The sequence below is a fragment of the Cajanus cajan genome, chromosome 11 (genome assembly GCF_000230855.2).
Source record: "Cajanus cajan strain Asha chromosome 11, NIPB_CcT2T_4, whole genome shotgun sequence".
Lineage (NCBI taxonomy): Eukaryota > Viridiplantae > Streptophyta > Magnoliopsida > Fabales > Fabaceae > Cajanus > Cajanus cajan.
In genome coordinates, this window is record NC_138527.1 from 36,530,344 (window position 1) to 36,546,919 (window position 16,576).

Here is a 16,576-nt window from a genome sequence, read left to right on the forward strand (position 1 = left end):
CTAACTCCGCAACCGGGTCATCAAATGCACTGTCATCAAACCGATATGCCACATCTTGTAGAATTTGTTCCCAAGATTTATCCTTGAATCTGGGTTGCTGCATATAATGTCTTTGCCATGAGAAGGCTTTGCCATCCATGGATAAAAGCAGTAACTTCCCACGTTGTGCCATCGGGGTATCCTCTAATTCAAAAAACTGCTCAGCTTTTGCTCTCCGTTCCCGAAAGTTGGTTCCATCGAATGTAGGGAATTGAATGTGCGCTCGTTCTATTACTGATTGACCGGAATCTACTGTGTTTGTGACAGCTGCTTCGTTTGTCACGATTATGTTGCCACCATTGATGGATGTTATGGAAGAGACGAGACTCTCTATCGTTTTCTGCAGCGAATCCAAAGTTTTCTGGGTTGATTCTTGTGCGTCTGTAAATTTCTGTTCAAATGTCTCCATGCGGGTTTTGAGTTCCTTCATGGTCACCATTGTCCCAACGTCCCACGCTAACTGATACCAATGTCATAAAGGTTATACCTGCTAACCTTGGTTGCACTCACTCATTCACAATTCTCTTAGAAATTGCAGAGGAAACTGAATACTGAACTTCTTATTTTTCATAATCCAATTCTGTACAATAGGGTCTATTTATAATTCTGACTTCCCACAGATACCCTTTTCCCTGGGCCATAATCCTAATTTCAACCGAAAACAACTAATAACAGAATCCAAACAGAATTAATCCTATATTTTTAATTCCCTTAATTTCCCATTATTACAGTTTGAGGGATATTACACAACTACTAAATTAAGGTTTATGACTAGGCAATAGTAGAGCCAAGAGTAAATAGAAATGATGTGTGCACACAAAATCTTTATCACCTTTGATTTTGAGAGTTGGAAATTTGTGATGTTTCCGTAATCATGTTTTTTTGTTTAACCTGACCAGTTAAAAAAATAGCATCGCCACCTTGACAATGGGACCGTAGGATACTTGTCCTTTATAGGTACCACAAGATTTCTCAAGAAAAGCATGTAAGGAATAAGAGATTAAAACAGAATGAAATAACAAAAGAGTTGGTAACATCAACAAGGGAGACATAAGTGATACAAGCCACTTGTGCACAACCGAAATAACCCATCATTTTATTCTCCAAATTGAAATATAAAAAATTCAAAATTGTATATAACTCAAATTGTTGTCCATTTGTTATACCCCACAAGATCCGAATCTCATCAATATATAAGCCATTAATTTATTACACCATATTGCAATTTTAGCTCCTTGCCATTGAGACAAGCCAAGTAATGCATATTCTTGAAGCTGAAACGACACCATTTTTATATTTGAAATGAAGAGGCAATGTGGCAGCAAAGGAGGCAAAGTTGGTGATGACTAATGAGGCTTTCTGATTGCCAACACTAGGAGGACATGCCAGTCATGCATCACAAACCCATTTCAATGATTATGGCCTTATTATATCACAAATAAAAGTGCACAATGTTTGGCAGAGATGTGACAAGTTCACCAAATTATTAGGAAACACGTGCTGGTACCACATGTTCACATTGATTACAAAATGTTAACTGTGCTGCCAATTATGTTGACCTAAAGGATTGAATTATGAATTTCACCTATATAGAGAGAGTGAAGGGATTGGTGAGAGCACAAAAACATTGAGCTTCCTTTGTAACAAAAAGAGTAATCATGGCAAACAAGTTCCATGTTCGCTCAAATAGTTTTCCTTCTGTATCTCATCCTAGCATCTCTAAAGTAGAGGAAGAGCTGAGCAAGCTCAAAACTTGGGAAGCCACATCCACTTCCACATCAAAGTCAATTGGCATTGGCTTGTCCTTGCTTCAAGATTTGCATATTTGCTTGGAAGGTCTTCTCAACTTGCCATCAACTCAAAAGATGATTTCCAACCATCAAGGTGAGAAATGCATGGAAGAATTGTTGGATGGTTCAGTGAGAATTTTGGATGTATGTGGCATCACAAGGGACACCATGTTACAAATTAAGGAAAATGTTCAATCCCTTCATTCTGCTCTTAGAAGGAGAAAGGGGGATTCAAGCATTGAAAGAATTGTAGCCGAATATAATTTCTTCTCAAAGAAGATGAAGAAGAATGCCAAGAAGTTGATCACATCTTTGAAGCAGATGGAGACCAAATTTGGAGTATCCCCACTCTTGAATCAAGACCAACAACTCGCTTCTTTGGTCATAGTGCTTAGGGAAGTCATTGCAATGAACATGTCTATCTTCCAATCCCTGTTATCTGTAGAAAAACTAAGAGAGACGAGTAACACTAAAATTGTGGGTGATCGTAGCAACTCACTGTGATTTTTATTGAATAAGAGATGGCCTTTAAATAGCCATTGTACAACGTACTGAATTAACAAGAAGATAATAAAATATCTTATCAAATCAAAACTTACCAAAAAACTATCTTATCTAATCTGAAACCAAATAACTCAAAATCAAATAATTCCAGATAACTAAATCGGATATCCCGGATATCTTGGATATCTCGAATATCTCGGATATCTCGGATATCTCTAGAAATTTAAGATTATCCAACAAAACTCCCCCATAATCTTAAATTTCTCCTTCTTCTTTCATTTCGATGCTTCTTCCACCAGAGCGCGATACTCCTCTGTGTACCATGGCCCCGCGAGCCATGCAACGTCCAGCACCCCCTGCGTCGAGGTGGCCGATGCCTCTTTTGGGACACAAAAATACCCGTTGCTCTTTGGTCCACCTTTAAACCCAGAAAGTACTTCATGATGTCCAAATCGGTCATCACAAACTCCCTCTTCACTTCTTTAAACTCCTCAACTAGCTCAGCTTTACTTCCCATCTCACTCTTCTCAATTGATCCGATCTCCTCATCCGTTGCTTTCTTCCATCTTTCATCAAGTACCACCTCTTCAGATTTTATGTCTTCTGTTCTTGTCAATAGACATACTACATGTAACTCGTCAGTGGAGTTGTAGATGTCTTGCAAGCTCCGAGTTCTAAGTTGCTCAGGTTCATCATCTTCCTCGGAATGCTCATTGGTCCTATCCGAGCTTCTCCCTATTATCTCCGAGTTCTCCCTTTCAGAGTTCGAGCTCCCCGAGGTCGTTTCCGAGTTACTCCAACTCCACTCACTTTCCTCATCTACTTGGACATCTCGGCTTACCAGAATTTTACCTGTAACAGGGTTATACAATTTGTAGGCTTTTGCCTTTTCATCATACCCGATCAAAATGTACTTCTTGCTCCTATCATCAAGCTTCGTTCTGAGCTGAGCTGGAACATGACCGTAAGCAAGGCTTCCAAAGATCTTGAAGTGACGTATACTCGGTTTTTGTCCACTCCATGCTTCTTGAGGTGTCACATCATCCAATTTTGAATGTGGGCACCTGTTCTGTATATATATAGCACACTGTACTGCCTCTGCCCAAAACTTCTCAGGCATATTCTTCCCTTTAAGCATGGTTCGGACCATTTCAAGAATAGTACGATTCTTTCTTTCAGCTACTCCATTTTGTTGTGGTGAATATGGAGCTGTGAGAAGACGCTTTATACCTTGCTCTTCACAGTATTCCATAAACTCTGCCGATGTGAATTCTCCACCTCTGTCCGACCTCAAAGCTTTAATTTGCTTGTTAGTCTCTTTCTCCACCATGACTTTAAACTTCTTAAAAGCTTCAAATGCCTTTGATTTTTCTTGCAAAAAATATACCCAGGTCTTTCGAGAGAAATCATCTATGAAAGAGATGAAATATTTCTTACCACTGAAAGATGCTGGAGAGATTGGTCCACACAAGTCAGTGTGTATCAGCCCAAGTTGCTCCTTCGCTTTGTGCTCGGACGAGCTCGGAAAACTTGTCCTTGTATGCTTTCCAAGTACACACGCTTCACAAAACTTCTTGTCAAACTCAACACCACGTAGTCCGAGTACCAACTCCTTCCTTGATAGCTCGGCCAAGCCTCCAAAGTTTAAATGCCCAAAACGAAAATGCCACATCATGGCTTCATCCTTCACGTCCAGCTTCAAGCACTTATTTTGAAGGATGTTCAGCTCCAGTTTATACATCCTATTCTTTTTCATCTCCACTCGGGCTATCAAACGATCATGCTTGTCCTTCAAATAAAGCACTCGATCCTTCATCAGAACCGAGTTTCCTTTCTCCATCATCTGCCCCATGCTTAAGATGTTATTCTTAAGCTCGGGAACGTAGTAGACATTCCTTATTTCTCCAACTCGTCCATCCTTCTGTATAAACTTGATGGTTCCACGCCCTTTTACCGCCACCTTGGAATCATCCCCAAATGACACGAATCCAGCCTTTACCTTGATGAGCTCATTGAAGAAACTTTCTTCTCCACACATATGATTGCTCGCTCCAGTGTCCAAATACCAGATCGAGTTGTTTAGGCAACTCGAATCAAGCTCGGCTTCTGACTTCTCATATGAGCTTGGAGGCTCAATTGTTGATCTCTCGACGCAACTCAAGTTTAGCTGGACCTCGGAGGCAGAACTCGGACGTAGCTTGGTCTCCGAGCTCTGCGTCATCATCAAAATTCCTGCTTCCTCGTCCTCTTCTTCTGTGAGAAGATTCTTCCCTTTTTCTTCACTTCGGCTTTTAGCTCGGCAATACTTTGCTATGTGACCGTATTTGCCACAGTTGTAGCAATTTGCCGATCTGCATTCCTTTGCGTAGTGGCCGAGTTTGCCACACTTATAACATTCCACCTCGGACCTCGGCTGACTTCCTTGGCTACGATCACCTCGTCCTTGTCCACCTCCATGGTCACCTCGTCCTCGACCTCGTCCTTGATCACCTCCATGATCACCTCGTCCTTTGCCTCGTCCTCCATGATCACCTCGTCCTTGTCCTCCTGATCTTCGGCCCTGAGTGTTCCGAGTTTCATTCAAATCAAGTTGCGCCTGTAATGCTTGATCAAGAGTATTCTTCATCTTCCTCCTCCTTTGTTCGTGGGCTTCGAGTGACCCAGCGAGCTCTTCCACTGAGAGAACTGACAAGTCCTTTGACTCCTCAATTACGCATGCAATACTCTCGAAATCATCTGTTAATGATCTCAAGATTTTCTCCACAATTCTACTTGCTGGCATTGGCTCCCCATTCCTTCCTAGTTGGTTAGCCACCTTCTCCACCCGAGTTATGTACTCGGATACTTGTTCCTTATCCTCCATCTTCAAACTCTCAAACTCTCCTCGGAGAGTTTGAAGTCGGATCTGTCTGACACGGTGGTTACCTCTGTGCGCAACCTCTAAGATCTTCCATGCTTCCTTTGAAGATGCAGCGTTTGCAATCTTCTCGAAACCTGACTCATCCACGGCATTGTACAAAAAATACAAAGCCGATTTGTCCTTCACTCGTGTCTTTTCCAATGTGGCAATCTGAGCCACAGATTGGTCTTCGTCCTCCTCGGGTTCTTGGAACCCCTTCTCCACTATGTCCCATAGACTTTGGGAACCCAACAGGGTCTTCATTTGTAAACACCAATTATCATAATTGGTTTTCTTTGACAGTTGTGGTACGGTCATTCCATTCACAACCTTTGCCATTACTCTCTCTTTCTTCTTTCTTCCCCCTTCACAGGCGCACACTGTTTTCCTCTCACACTCGGCACTCAGAGCATATAGCTCTGATACCAATTTGTAGAAAAACTAAGAGAGACGAGTAACACTAAAATTGTGGGTGATCGTAGCAACTCACTGTGATTTTTATTGAATAAGAGATGGCCTTTAAATAGCCATTGTACAACGTACTGAATTAACAAGAAGATAATAAAATATCTTATCAAATCAAAACTTACCAAAAAACTATCTTATCTAATCTGAAACCAAATAACTCAAAATCAAATAATTCCAGATAACTAAATCGGATATCCCGGATATCTTGGATATCTCGAATATCTCGGATATCTCGAATATCTCTAGAAATTTAAGATTATCCAACATTATCTTTCTTGGTCGTGCCTGCTTCAAAGTCAAAGGCGACCAAATGGTTACTATTAGCAAAATTGATGCACAAGGGAGTGATAGCATGTGAAGAGAACCGAGAGAATTCCAATGAGTTGCAGTGTGTGGACGCATCTTTAAGCAACCTTCTAAGTGAAGGTACTAATGTTGCAAAGATGCAGGCTGCACATGAAAGATTGGAAGCATTGGAGAATTCCATTGAAAGCATAGAAAATGGATTGGAAAGCGTATTCAGGCGCATGGTTAAAACGAGAGCCAGCCTTTTGAACATCATGACCCAATAGAAATTATTAGTCATGGTTTTCTATCCAAATCCTGCAGTGCATCCAAAATTTAGGGATCTGCTGAGAATTGGAAAATTTTGCCTCATTGTAAATATATACAATTCAGAAGTTATACAATCAAATACAGCAAATATTGATACTCTACATATTTCGATATATTTTTCTTGTTTTAAATAAGTTTTCTTTTTATTTTTTGTAGAGAACATACTTTCACATTTACCATGTTTCTCTGGCTAAACATTATATATTTTTACTAATTAACTGTGGCTGGAAGATAATGTCTAACTGGCAAAAACCCCTTTACAAAACCTTGCACAAAACCAGAATCAAAAGGCACTGTCCCTTAACAAACACAGAAGTACACACTAGAGAAACTGATAAAAACTCCAATTTGGAAGATAACAGGGAAAAAAAAAAAAACTAGTTTTGACATGCAAAATCTGCATCAACACTTCCTATACTCAAGACTCGAAAACAGAAAAGTCAACCACCATAGATAGCCTATCTCTTACTTTGACAGCCTTCCAATCAAAGAACAATACCCAATGTTCACCTATACTAATTGCCTCCGCAAAACTATAGGCCTAGTTCCATAATTCCTGGTTCTTAAGAACGTGTGTTTAATTATAACTCAATCCTAATTTGCTACTATAGTGTTTAACCATAGATATAGTTTCATATTTCAAGGTTCTTAAGAACATGAGTTTAGGATAACTTAATTCTATAAAACTAATCTACACTAAAGGATGGGTACTCCTAAAATCATGTCTTACATGTTGGGTACTCACGGGTACGTATCAAAAACATTTTTCAAAATTTTTTTTGAGTACTTTGTTAGGTACTTATGAGTACTATTTGGGTACATATTAATCACGTACCTATAGTCTGATAAATAAAAGTATCATCCTTTAGTGAAGAAATTTTTTTAAAAAAAAAATATTTGTTCTTGCTATATCATTCATGTTGTAGTTATGTCTCCTTGCTATAAGGTGAGGATTTTCCTTACTTATGTACTTTATTTTTCAACTGTTTTAGATTTTAAACTATTATTAATGTAGTAACATTCTTCATCATATACTTAAAAGTGAAAACTCAGCACAAAGCAAAGGAATCTCTGGTAAAATAAAGTGAGTACAAACATGGGCAAATGCCACTCGTTCACACACGCACCAAACTAATCTAATTCTATAGTTTGCGCATCATTTTGTCCTTTGAATTGCAATCAACTTATCTGTCACATCGATTATTGTACATTTTCTTATATGATGAGTGATTAGGATCTCAACCTACCGAAAACAGCTTCAATTCAATTTTTCAGCCCATGCGCCTTCATATTGAGACAACTCAGTGGACATCTCTAAAGCAATAAGCAGCACCAAATTTTATAAGAAATCAAGAAAGGTAACGTGGCAGCATAGGAGGCAAACCACAAAATAATTGATGAGTAATGAAGTTTCTGATTACCAACACTTGGAGGACATGCCAGTTATACACCAAAAACCCATTTTACTACCATTGTGTCTAGCAAAATATCACATGTAATCTCAGAGTGTTGGGCAGAGGTGTGACAGTCTTACCAAATTCAAAGGGAATCCCATGCGGGTACCACATGTTCTCTCTACACGTTGATTAAGAGAGGTGAACTTATCTGTGTTTTTGGCCTATAGGAATCAAAAGAACATGATTAATGAATTATCAATGGCCACTATATAAAGAGTTAAAGGACTAGTTAAGACCACAAAAACATTGAACTTTCTCTTAAAATAGAACAAACAACAAAAGAGAAATAAACCATGGCTAGCATGTACCATGTTCGCTCAAATAGTTTTCCTTCTGGATCACATCCCAGTTCCATCAGAATAGAGGAAGAACTAAGCAGAATGAAGACATGGGAAGCCACGTCCAAGTCCACTTCTGAGTCAATTGGCACTGGCTTATCCTTAATTGAAGATTTGTATATTTGCTTGGAGGATCTTCTCAAAGTGGCATCAACCCAAAAAGTGATTTCTAACCATCAAGGTGAGAAATGCATGGAAGAACTGCTGGATGGTTCAGTGGGAATTTTGGATATCTGTGGCATCTTAAGGAACACTATGTCACAAGTTAAGGAAAATGTTCAAGCCATTCATTCAACTCTTCGAAGGAGAAAGGGGGATTCAAGCATCGAAAAAAGTGTAGCCGAATATACTTCCTTCACAAGAAAGATGAAGAAGAATGCCAAGAAGTTGATGGTATCTTTAAAGCAAATGGAAACAAAATTTGGTGTATCCCCTACTTTGAATCAAGATCAAGACCTTGCTGCTGTGATAAGAGTTCTCAGGGAGGTTATTACAATGAACATGTCCATCTTCCAATCCCTTTTATCTTACTTGGCTGGACCTGCTTCAAAGTCAAAGGCAACTAAATGGTTGATGGTGGCAAGATTGATGCATACGAGGGTAATATCATGTGAAGAAAACTCTGAGAATTTCAATGAGTTGCAGTGTGTGGAAGGATCTCTAAGCACCCTTCTGAGTGATGGTACTAATGTTTTGAAGATGCAGGCTGTGCGTGACAGATTGGAGGCTTTGGAAAATGCAATTGAAATCCTAGAAAATGGTTTGGAGAGAATGTTTAGGCGGTTGGTCAGAACGAGAGCCAACCTTTTGAACATAATGACTCAATAGAGAGTGCTCAATTGTAATTTTCTCTCCAAATCCTGCTAAGCATCCAAATTGCAGGGTCCTGCTGAGGATGCAGAAATTTTGGCTCATCAATTTTGTACATGTATATACAATTCAATAGTTACACAATCAAATACAACGAAATGTTCATAGACTAAGTTTTGATTTCTTCTGTTTTAAGTCACCTTTTTCTTTAAAAACCGTACGTTCCTACCTTTATGTTTGTTTTGTTAACCTTTATGAAAGTAATTTCCAGAATATTAACAAAACTCTTCCAAAAAGTATGATTAACAAAAACAAATCAAGTACTCTCTTAAAGAGTGAACGATGTTTGGAAAAGTACTTGCTAGAAAAATGAATAATATGTTCCCTAAAAGCAAGTGATTATATTGTTTCAAAAAATATTTTTCATGATTGAAAAAATGAGGATTTGCTTCATACCTCATTGTACAATGTGGATGTTGATTACAATAGAACAAGTACAAATAAAAGTGCATGACTTTGACATAGTATCCATTCCTAGATAATACCTTTTAAGGTATTCTACTGTAAAATTAGATGCAGATAAATTTATCACTAACAAAAAAATGATATTCTAAAATGTAATATTAGACAATGCAAGTCTGAATCTTATTGTAGAAAAGCACCGATATCTAATTTAGTATGGTGAATTGGTGATAACATCTCATAAGGGCAGCATTATAGAATATAGATGAATGATTGAGAATTGGTGTAACTCTTTTAGAGTTGTACAGATATCAATTTGAACCCTCCTCATAAAAAAAAATTTACATGAATTTTTTGTTTCAATTTTCTATACCTAAAATATTCTTTATAGAAATCTTTTTAAAATAAATATCAACATAATTTTATTATTTATATGCATTTTAAAACTACTTATAATTAATAATTAATAATTAATATAATTAATATTTCATCATGTTATTACAGTTTTAACTTGCTATATTTATATTCGTTTAAAAACTATTCATCATTAATAATTAATATATCATGTCATTACAGTTTTAATTTGCTATAATGATTTTTTTTTGGAAGACTCGTAGGAAAATAATATTATGAAGGAAAATTATTGCATACAAATAATATAGAAAATGAATAACTATTGTAAGAAGAATTTATGATTCGCTGTTTTATAACAAAATATTTTTTAATGATATTTGTTTTGATATTTGAACTTTTTTTCACGCATAAGATATTATTAGTATTTTAATATGTGTATTTTCTAAGTTAAATTTTTATTATATATAGCAAAAATTATTAAATTATATAGACAAATAAATAATATATTTAAATATTTAAATTTTGTATAAATAAATATTTTGAAAAATCTAAATTATATTTTAGATTTAAGATATGTAATTGACACAAAATTATTTTTAATTATTGATAATTTTTATAAAATATTAAAATTTAATTTATAAAAAATATTATGAATAAAAAATTAAATTAAATAAAAAGTTAAAAAAAAATCGCTTAACACGCTTTGATTGAAAACTTACCCTAAAAATTTTTATGGGCAAATTTCCACGTTAAAAGAATTAGATAAATAAATTGGATTACATAAAAAATTATCAAATTTCTTACCATCGCTCTTATTGAATAATAATTCTTAAAAAAAACTATTGCATAAACTAATTGTGCACAATATTATCATTTACATATAATATATAAGAATTATAAGAGTTGATTATATCCTAAACACGTGTTAATAAAAATGATGAAATTAAGTATACGATGTTGTAGAGAGGGTGCATTTAGCAAATGGGGAAAGTGTAAATACTATATAACAAAAACCCAAACGAGGGTGTGATATTATTTGCAAGTCCAAAGAAAATGAGACCCAAAATAAAGAGAACTTCAATAAAAGTCCAACAAGCATAAAATATGAAGATATTTGGAGATATTAAGTTACTATTAAAAAGTAGGATATGTTTTTATTTATTTTTTAGATTTATTTCCTCTATTACAATGAAAATATTATATTATTATATATTTATATTTTTGAGATTTGTTTCTTCTATTAGGACAAATCTCTTATTTTATTACTAGGATTTATCCCAGATAACATTAAAAATTATAGTTATTATGGCCTGTTTAGGATTTATTCTCTGACTTTTTTTTTCTACTATTGAATACCACGTTTTACTGATGTATTAAATAAATTGTAATTGAAAAGTGGTAATGAGTCTCTTTAAAATATTGGTTAAGAAATATTATGTTTAAAACATACTTGGAAAGTGTTTGGAGGATGTGAAATGAAATGGTTAAGAAGAGTGATGAGAGATATGGAAATTAATTGCCGCATGCTTGATTCTAGAGGTATATATGGAAAGTGTGATCAAGCAATTGTGCAATTTATATATAATATAGATATGCTAGTATTTTTTTCAATATTAATGCATCTTTTATTGAAAAGTAACATGCATTTTTGTTTTGATAAAGTAGATACAAGAGTTAATGATTACTTTTTGAAGGTATTAAAATTTATTTAAGAAATTAATTTTTTTTAAAAATATTTTTTTTTATATTAATGAATCAGGAATTAAACTTCTAACATGTTTAAATGACAAAATGATATGAGAAATTATTAATTCAAATGGTTTAACACTTGAGTTCCTTAATCAAAGATCTAAATTCGTACTTCGTTTTGGATATGAAGTTGTAATTGAAGATATATCTTACAAGTTGATTTGGTGGGGAAAAAATTATATCTCTATCAAACAAAAAAATGAAAAGATTATCTATCAACTATACCATATTTTATTAATAGGTAACATGCACAAGCATTTTGTAACATCATAAGTTTTAATGATTAGTTTTTTAGCAATAATCATGTATATGGTGCTTGAGGTGTGTTGTTGGATTCTGAGAGTTGAGGAACTCTCAAGAGTTTGTTAGTTTTTAGGGCCTTTGGTCAGAGGTCCAATTGACCTTGAGAAAGAGAAATATATAAAGTTTCTATTAAAAACTAAGTCGCATAAGTTCATGTTCTTCAAAATCTAGAGAATGGTTCTGATTTACGTCTTTTCGAAACTTTCTTTTTCTCTTATTTCTTCTAGATTCCTCTAATGCGCGAGGATCATTGTTGGCCTGTATATTCAAAGCTTGAAGCTCATAATCAAGTTGGTGGTTTGCTGTGAAGCTTACCCGAAGCTCAGAGTTTTCTACTTCCTTTTTTCTCTTTTTCAAATTGATTGTGAAGGGAAGTTAGGATTGATTATTGGTGATTGAGCTGAGTTGTATGTTGTTAATTTTGATCAAACATGATTGTATTGTTGAAATTTTTTGAAATTTCATGATGAAGGGAGGGGTTTAGGGTGTTCTTAAGGTTGTTGAGATGATTTGGTTTTATTTGTTGTTGCATGTTGTAATTTTGGTGCAAAACAAGTTGTAAAGGATGTATATCTATGAATGGTTGCATTGCTTGCTTGATTGTTGCTAATTTTCAGGAATCGACAATTTTTGGGGTCTGTAATTGCAGAACTTTGGTGTTGCATTGGGTGCGCCTTCATGGCGTTGAGCATAACTTCAAACGCGGGTCTTTATTCTAATAATGTCAAGTGTAGGATGAGTTATGTTAGATGTGAAGAAAGGGAATTGCCTTGGGTTGAAGTGGCATTAGGCATGGTTTAAATGGTGTTGGACGTAAGTTGGGAAAATTGTCTTTGTTTGGATTGGTGTTGGTGGCGTTAAAGGAGTGGTGCCAAACATGAGACTGGATGTGGGATTTTGTCATACCAAACGTGAGGTCCTAGGGGTTTCGCACTTTACTGACATCAAGCGTAGGTTGGGTGGTGCCAAACATGGGCAAGACAGAGAACTCCCTACCTCACTTGACGTCAGGTGCAAGGTGTACGTGCTACGATGAGCGCAAGTTATCTTTTATGTAATTATTGATTGGTGAGTGGTATGATGACCATGAATAGATTTGTTAATTATATTGCATATTATATGTTGAATGGATGATAATGATGATTTTATGTATATTTGTTAATAGATGTTGGTAGGACTAGAATGTTGATAAGCATTGGCATCCTACACTTTGCATGGTTAAATTGTGGTTGAGCATTGATATGTTATGTATGATTGATATATTATAGTTGCATGGTTGGGGTGTTAAATATAAATTAATATGTTATTCTTGAATGAGTTGATAGGCATTAGTATGCTATATTGGAATGATGCGATTTTTTCTCTATATACATTGACTTGGGGTAATGTATATAGATGATGTATGTTGAGGTGTTGATATTAAGAATGTTATGGGCATTAAATCATGTTGATTGGCTTAAGATTAAAGGAAAAGAGTTGTTTTTGAAAGTTGAAGATCCTATGTAAGGGATCTTGTCGTGGCGCTCTAGGAGACTAGTTGAAAATCCCCCTTGAATAGGTGTGAAACTCTTGGAGTGAATTTTTTTAGTCTTCTTTAGGTTTTTAGTCAATGTAGAGTAAAGTATGAAGTCAAGGACTATAACCCTTAATTGATTACTAAAAAGGTTGTGTGATTCCTTAAGGATAGTTAGTGGACTAATTGCATAAGTGACTTGATAATGTATATTAAGGATCGTAGGATGTCTATATCCAAATTATACTAGTCTTGTCGGTAAAACTAGACTTTTCTAATGTAAGTTGTAACAAATCAGGGGAGGAATTGGTATTTCATTTTAGCTAACAATCTAGCAGGTGCATAGGACATGAAAATGATCAAGTTGTTTCGGTAGAGTCAAGCTATTTTGACTACTCAAGTGTGTTAGTAGATCTTCGTAAACGAATGCGTAACAATGCATTAGATGTTGTGCTTGTATATGATGTGGTGTGAGTTGATAGTATTTATATGCATGGTATGAATACCTTGATATATGGTATGATTGTGGTGAATGTTTGACTAACTTGAGTGTTTAGCTTTCAAACATGTTGATTGGTGACTATTGTAGGCCATGAGGTGTTTATAGATGATTTACATGTGGATGTTATTAGTAGTATGGATGTTTTCTTTTTATACTTGTATGTTTTTTAAAATTAATTTACCCTTACATGTTTTTAGGTTATTAAACTACGATGATCATGAATTTTCATGGGAGTTGGATAGGGTTAATTGGAGTCTGACAAGACTTTATGGGGCCATGTTAATAGCGTGTAGTTTCTAGCTATTTTTGGAGGTTTTGTATAGACCTTGTTTCACCGACAACTTAGAATCTATAGTTATATATTATGTTTTACTAGATGACTGTACACATATTATATATACTTGTAGATTTGTTTTTGTTACACTTATACTTATATACATATATATTATAGTATTAGTATACATATCCATATATTACGAGTATATAATCTTAAATATATTGGTTGTTCCACTGCTAATATTAGATGATTTATAAGTGTGATGACCATAACGTTGTTACACATTTACTTTAAAATAAGGACATTTTTAACAATGCTCAGAGAAATAATGAACAATACTAAAATTATATCATTTGTATAAATTTTTCTTGTTATCGCATCATCTATTTATCTTATGCTTCTCTCTGTTTTTTAATTGTCTTTTTTTTATGTTGTATAAAAATTTATACAAATTTATTGCAGTATGTAATGCAATTTATTTCTATATTGTCAACTGGTATTATTCTCCCCTTAATTATTTTGCAGTGTCGATAGATTGCAAGTTGTGCGTGTCAACAAATTGAATGACAGATTCTTATCTAGTAACAAGCATAGATGAGATAAGCAATTCATGTGTTGGTTTTTGGGAGCTTCTTCACTCTTTAATTATCATTTTATTGCAATTATACTAAAATCATGTTTAATAAAAGATATTAGCTCTTCATAAAGTGAAGAATTAAGGTTTGAATCTCGTCAGAAGACACATTCACATTAGTGTTACAGTTTCGAAAACAATGTTTCTTCTGAAAGATACACATGCACGTGAACACGTTTTAGGTGTAACAACTAATGATGATTATTGAAAACCTTAAAAGGAACGCCATGGAAGTATCATTCGTACAACACAAAATTATAATTTTTTTTTTCTTAATTGCACTTTTGGTCCTTCTAATTTAGTATAGGAGTAATTTTGATCCTCATAATTTGAATTGTTTAATTTTGGTCCATAAATTTAAATAATGGACAATTTTAGTCCCACAAATAATTTACCATCCAAAATTTAACAGACGTTAATGATGTGAATTTTTAAATTTTTTTTTTCATTTTGGATTTGAGCATGGTGTAAAACTGGATCCAGAACGGCTCGTCCTCCTTTCAGAACGGCCCGTTCTCCTTGCAGCATGATAAGTGTCTAATTAGCTTGATTTAACATTCATTTGAGACACTTATCTAATAGTTTTTGTGTTGTTATTAATGTTATTTTGATTTATATAGGCATGGAATCAAAGAGATACTCTTGATCAATGTTAGCACATAGAATAGGAAGCCTTTAATCTAATTTTGTGCTTATTTTGTAGGAGTTGAAACCTGGAGAAAAATGGCTCAGCCATTCTGAGGCGCTCAGCGGAATAAGAACAGAGAGTTTCCACAATGAAGGCGCTCAGCGGATCATATCCGCTCAGCGAATTGGTCCCTGGAAGAAAAGGAATGCTCTCTGCCTCCAATCCGCTCAGCCATTTCCAATCCGCTCAGCGGATTTCATCCAGAAATGTGAAGGTGCTCTCTGCCTCCTATCCGCTCAGCGAATAAAAGGCGCTCATCGCCTAGGTTCCTTCATGGTGAAGAATTCAGGTTTCTTCATGGTGAAGAACTCTCAATCCGCTCAGCCGTTTCGAGGCGCTGAGCGGATTCATATCTCTCTTGCTTACTCTGTTTTCATATATAAGGAAAGAAAGAGAGAGAAAGGGGACTGACACGAGAGGAAGAAAAAAAACAGAGTACTCTGGAGCTCGTGGGAACGCGAATCTTCAAAGGATCTTCTTCTTCTACCTCTCAACTTGTAACTTGGTGATTTCTTGTAATATGGAGAGCTAATCTCTAAGTTTGGGATTGATGTAGTCATCAAACTCCTATGTATTTCTCTTTGATTCATATATATATATGATCTATTACCCTTTGTTAGTGATTTGTATTCCATTCTTAATGCTTAGATAAACTGATCACTTATCTTTGATTTTGGATTTAGAATTTAGTTGGAAAACATTTTCTGGATCTAGACTTGAGTCAAATCACCTATTATTTTTAAGAGCCAGGGATGGTCTTGATCTTAATAGTTGTAACAAGTTCTGATTCGTAATGCGGAATATTGAACTAAATGAAGTGAGGAATCATTCATTGAGTTGAATATCCCAGAATTTCTTATGCCAAGGGATTGGGTTTGAATGAAAATAGAGAATGCAATAACAATGAGTAATGGAAATTTTAGAAAGAATCAATAGGAATACATAGGAGGGAGATTGATGAAATCAAATCCCAACTGTTTCTTATATCTGTTTTCTTTAAATCAAATTACTCTTTAGTTTCTTGAAGTTGGAAAATCATATATCTCAAGTTTGAATATGTGTAACTATTCCAGTTTTAAATTTATAAGCATCAACTAATATAATAGAAATCTAAGTTATCTCACAAGTCCCTGAGGTTCGACAACCTTTTATTTTTACTACAGAGACTTGGGTG

At 35.0% G+C, this 16,576-nt stretch overlaps 2 protein-coding genes across 2 annotated transcripts; both read left to right on the forward strand.

Moving 5' to 3' along the window:
• Window positions 1-1,321: 1,321 nt before the first annotated feature.
• Window positions 1,322-7,588, forward strand: LOC145953043 (uncharacterized). The gene is made up of 2 exons (XM_083066521.1): window positions 1,322-2,266; window positions 5,966-7,588. The coding sequence occupies exons 1-2, from the start codon at window positions 1,698-1,700 to the stop codon at window positions 6,270-6,272; spliced, it is 876 nt and encodes a 291-aa protein (XP_082922647.1). The 5' UTR covers window positions 1,322-1,697; the 3' UTR covers window positions 6,273-7,588.
• Window positions 7,589-7,957: 369 nt separating this feature from the next.
• LOC109799772 (uncharacterized) lies at window positions 7,958-11,107 on the forward strand. Its single transcript, XM_083066520.1, has one exon. It carries the CDS (start codon window positions 8,066-8,068, stop codon window positions 8,936-8,938), a length of 873 nt encoding a protein of 290 aa, XP_082922646.1. The 5' UTR covers window positions 7,958-8,065; the 3' UTR covers window positions 8,939-11,107.
• The last annotated feature ends 5,469 nt before the right edge of the window (window positions 11,108-16,576 follow it).

Coding starts and splice junctions, on each gene's coding strand:
- LOC145953043 (XM_083066521.1), top strand. CDS start 1,698: ATGGCAAACAAGTTCCATGTTCGCTCAAATAGTTTTCCTTCTGTATCT. Junction 2,267..5,965: donor TCTATCTTCCAATCCCTGTT/ATCTGTAGAAAA, acceptor AGATTATCCAAC/ATTATCTTTCTTGGTCGTGC.
- LOC109799772 (XM_083066520.1), top strand. CDS start 8,066: ATGGCTAGCATGTACCATGTTCGCTCAAATAGTTTTCCTTCTGGATCA.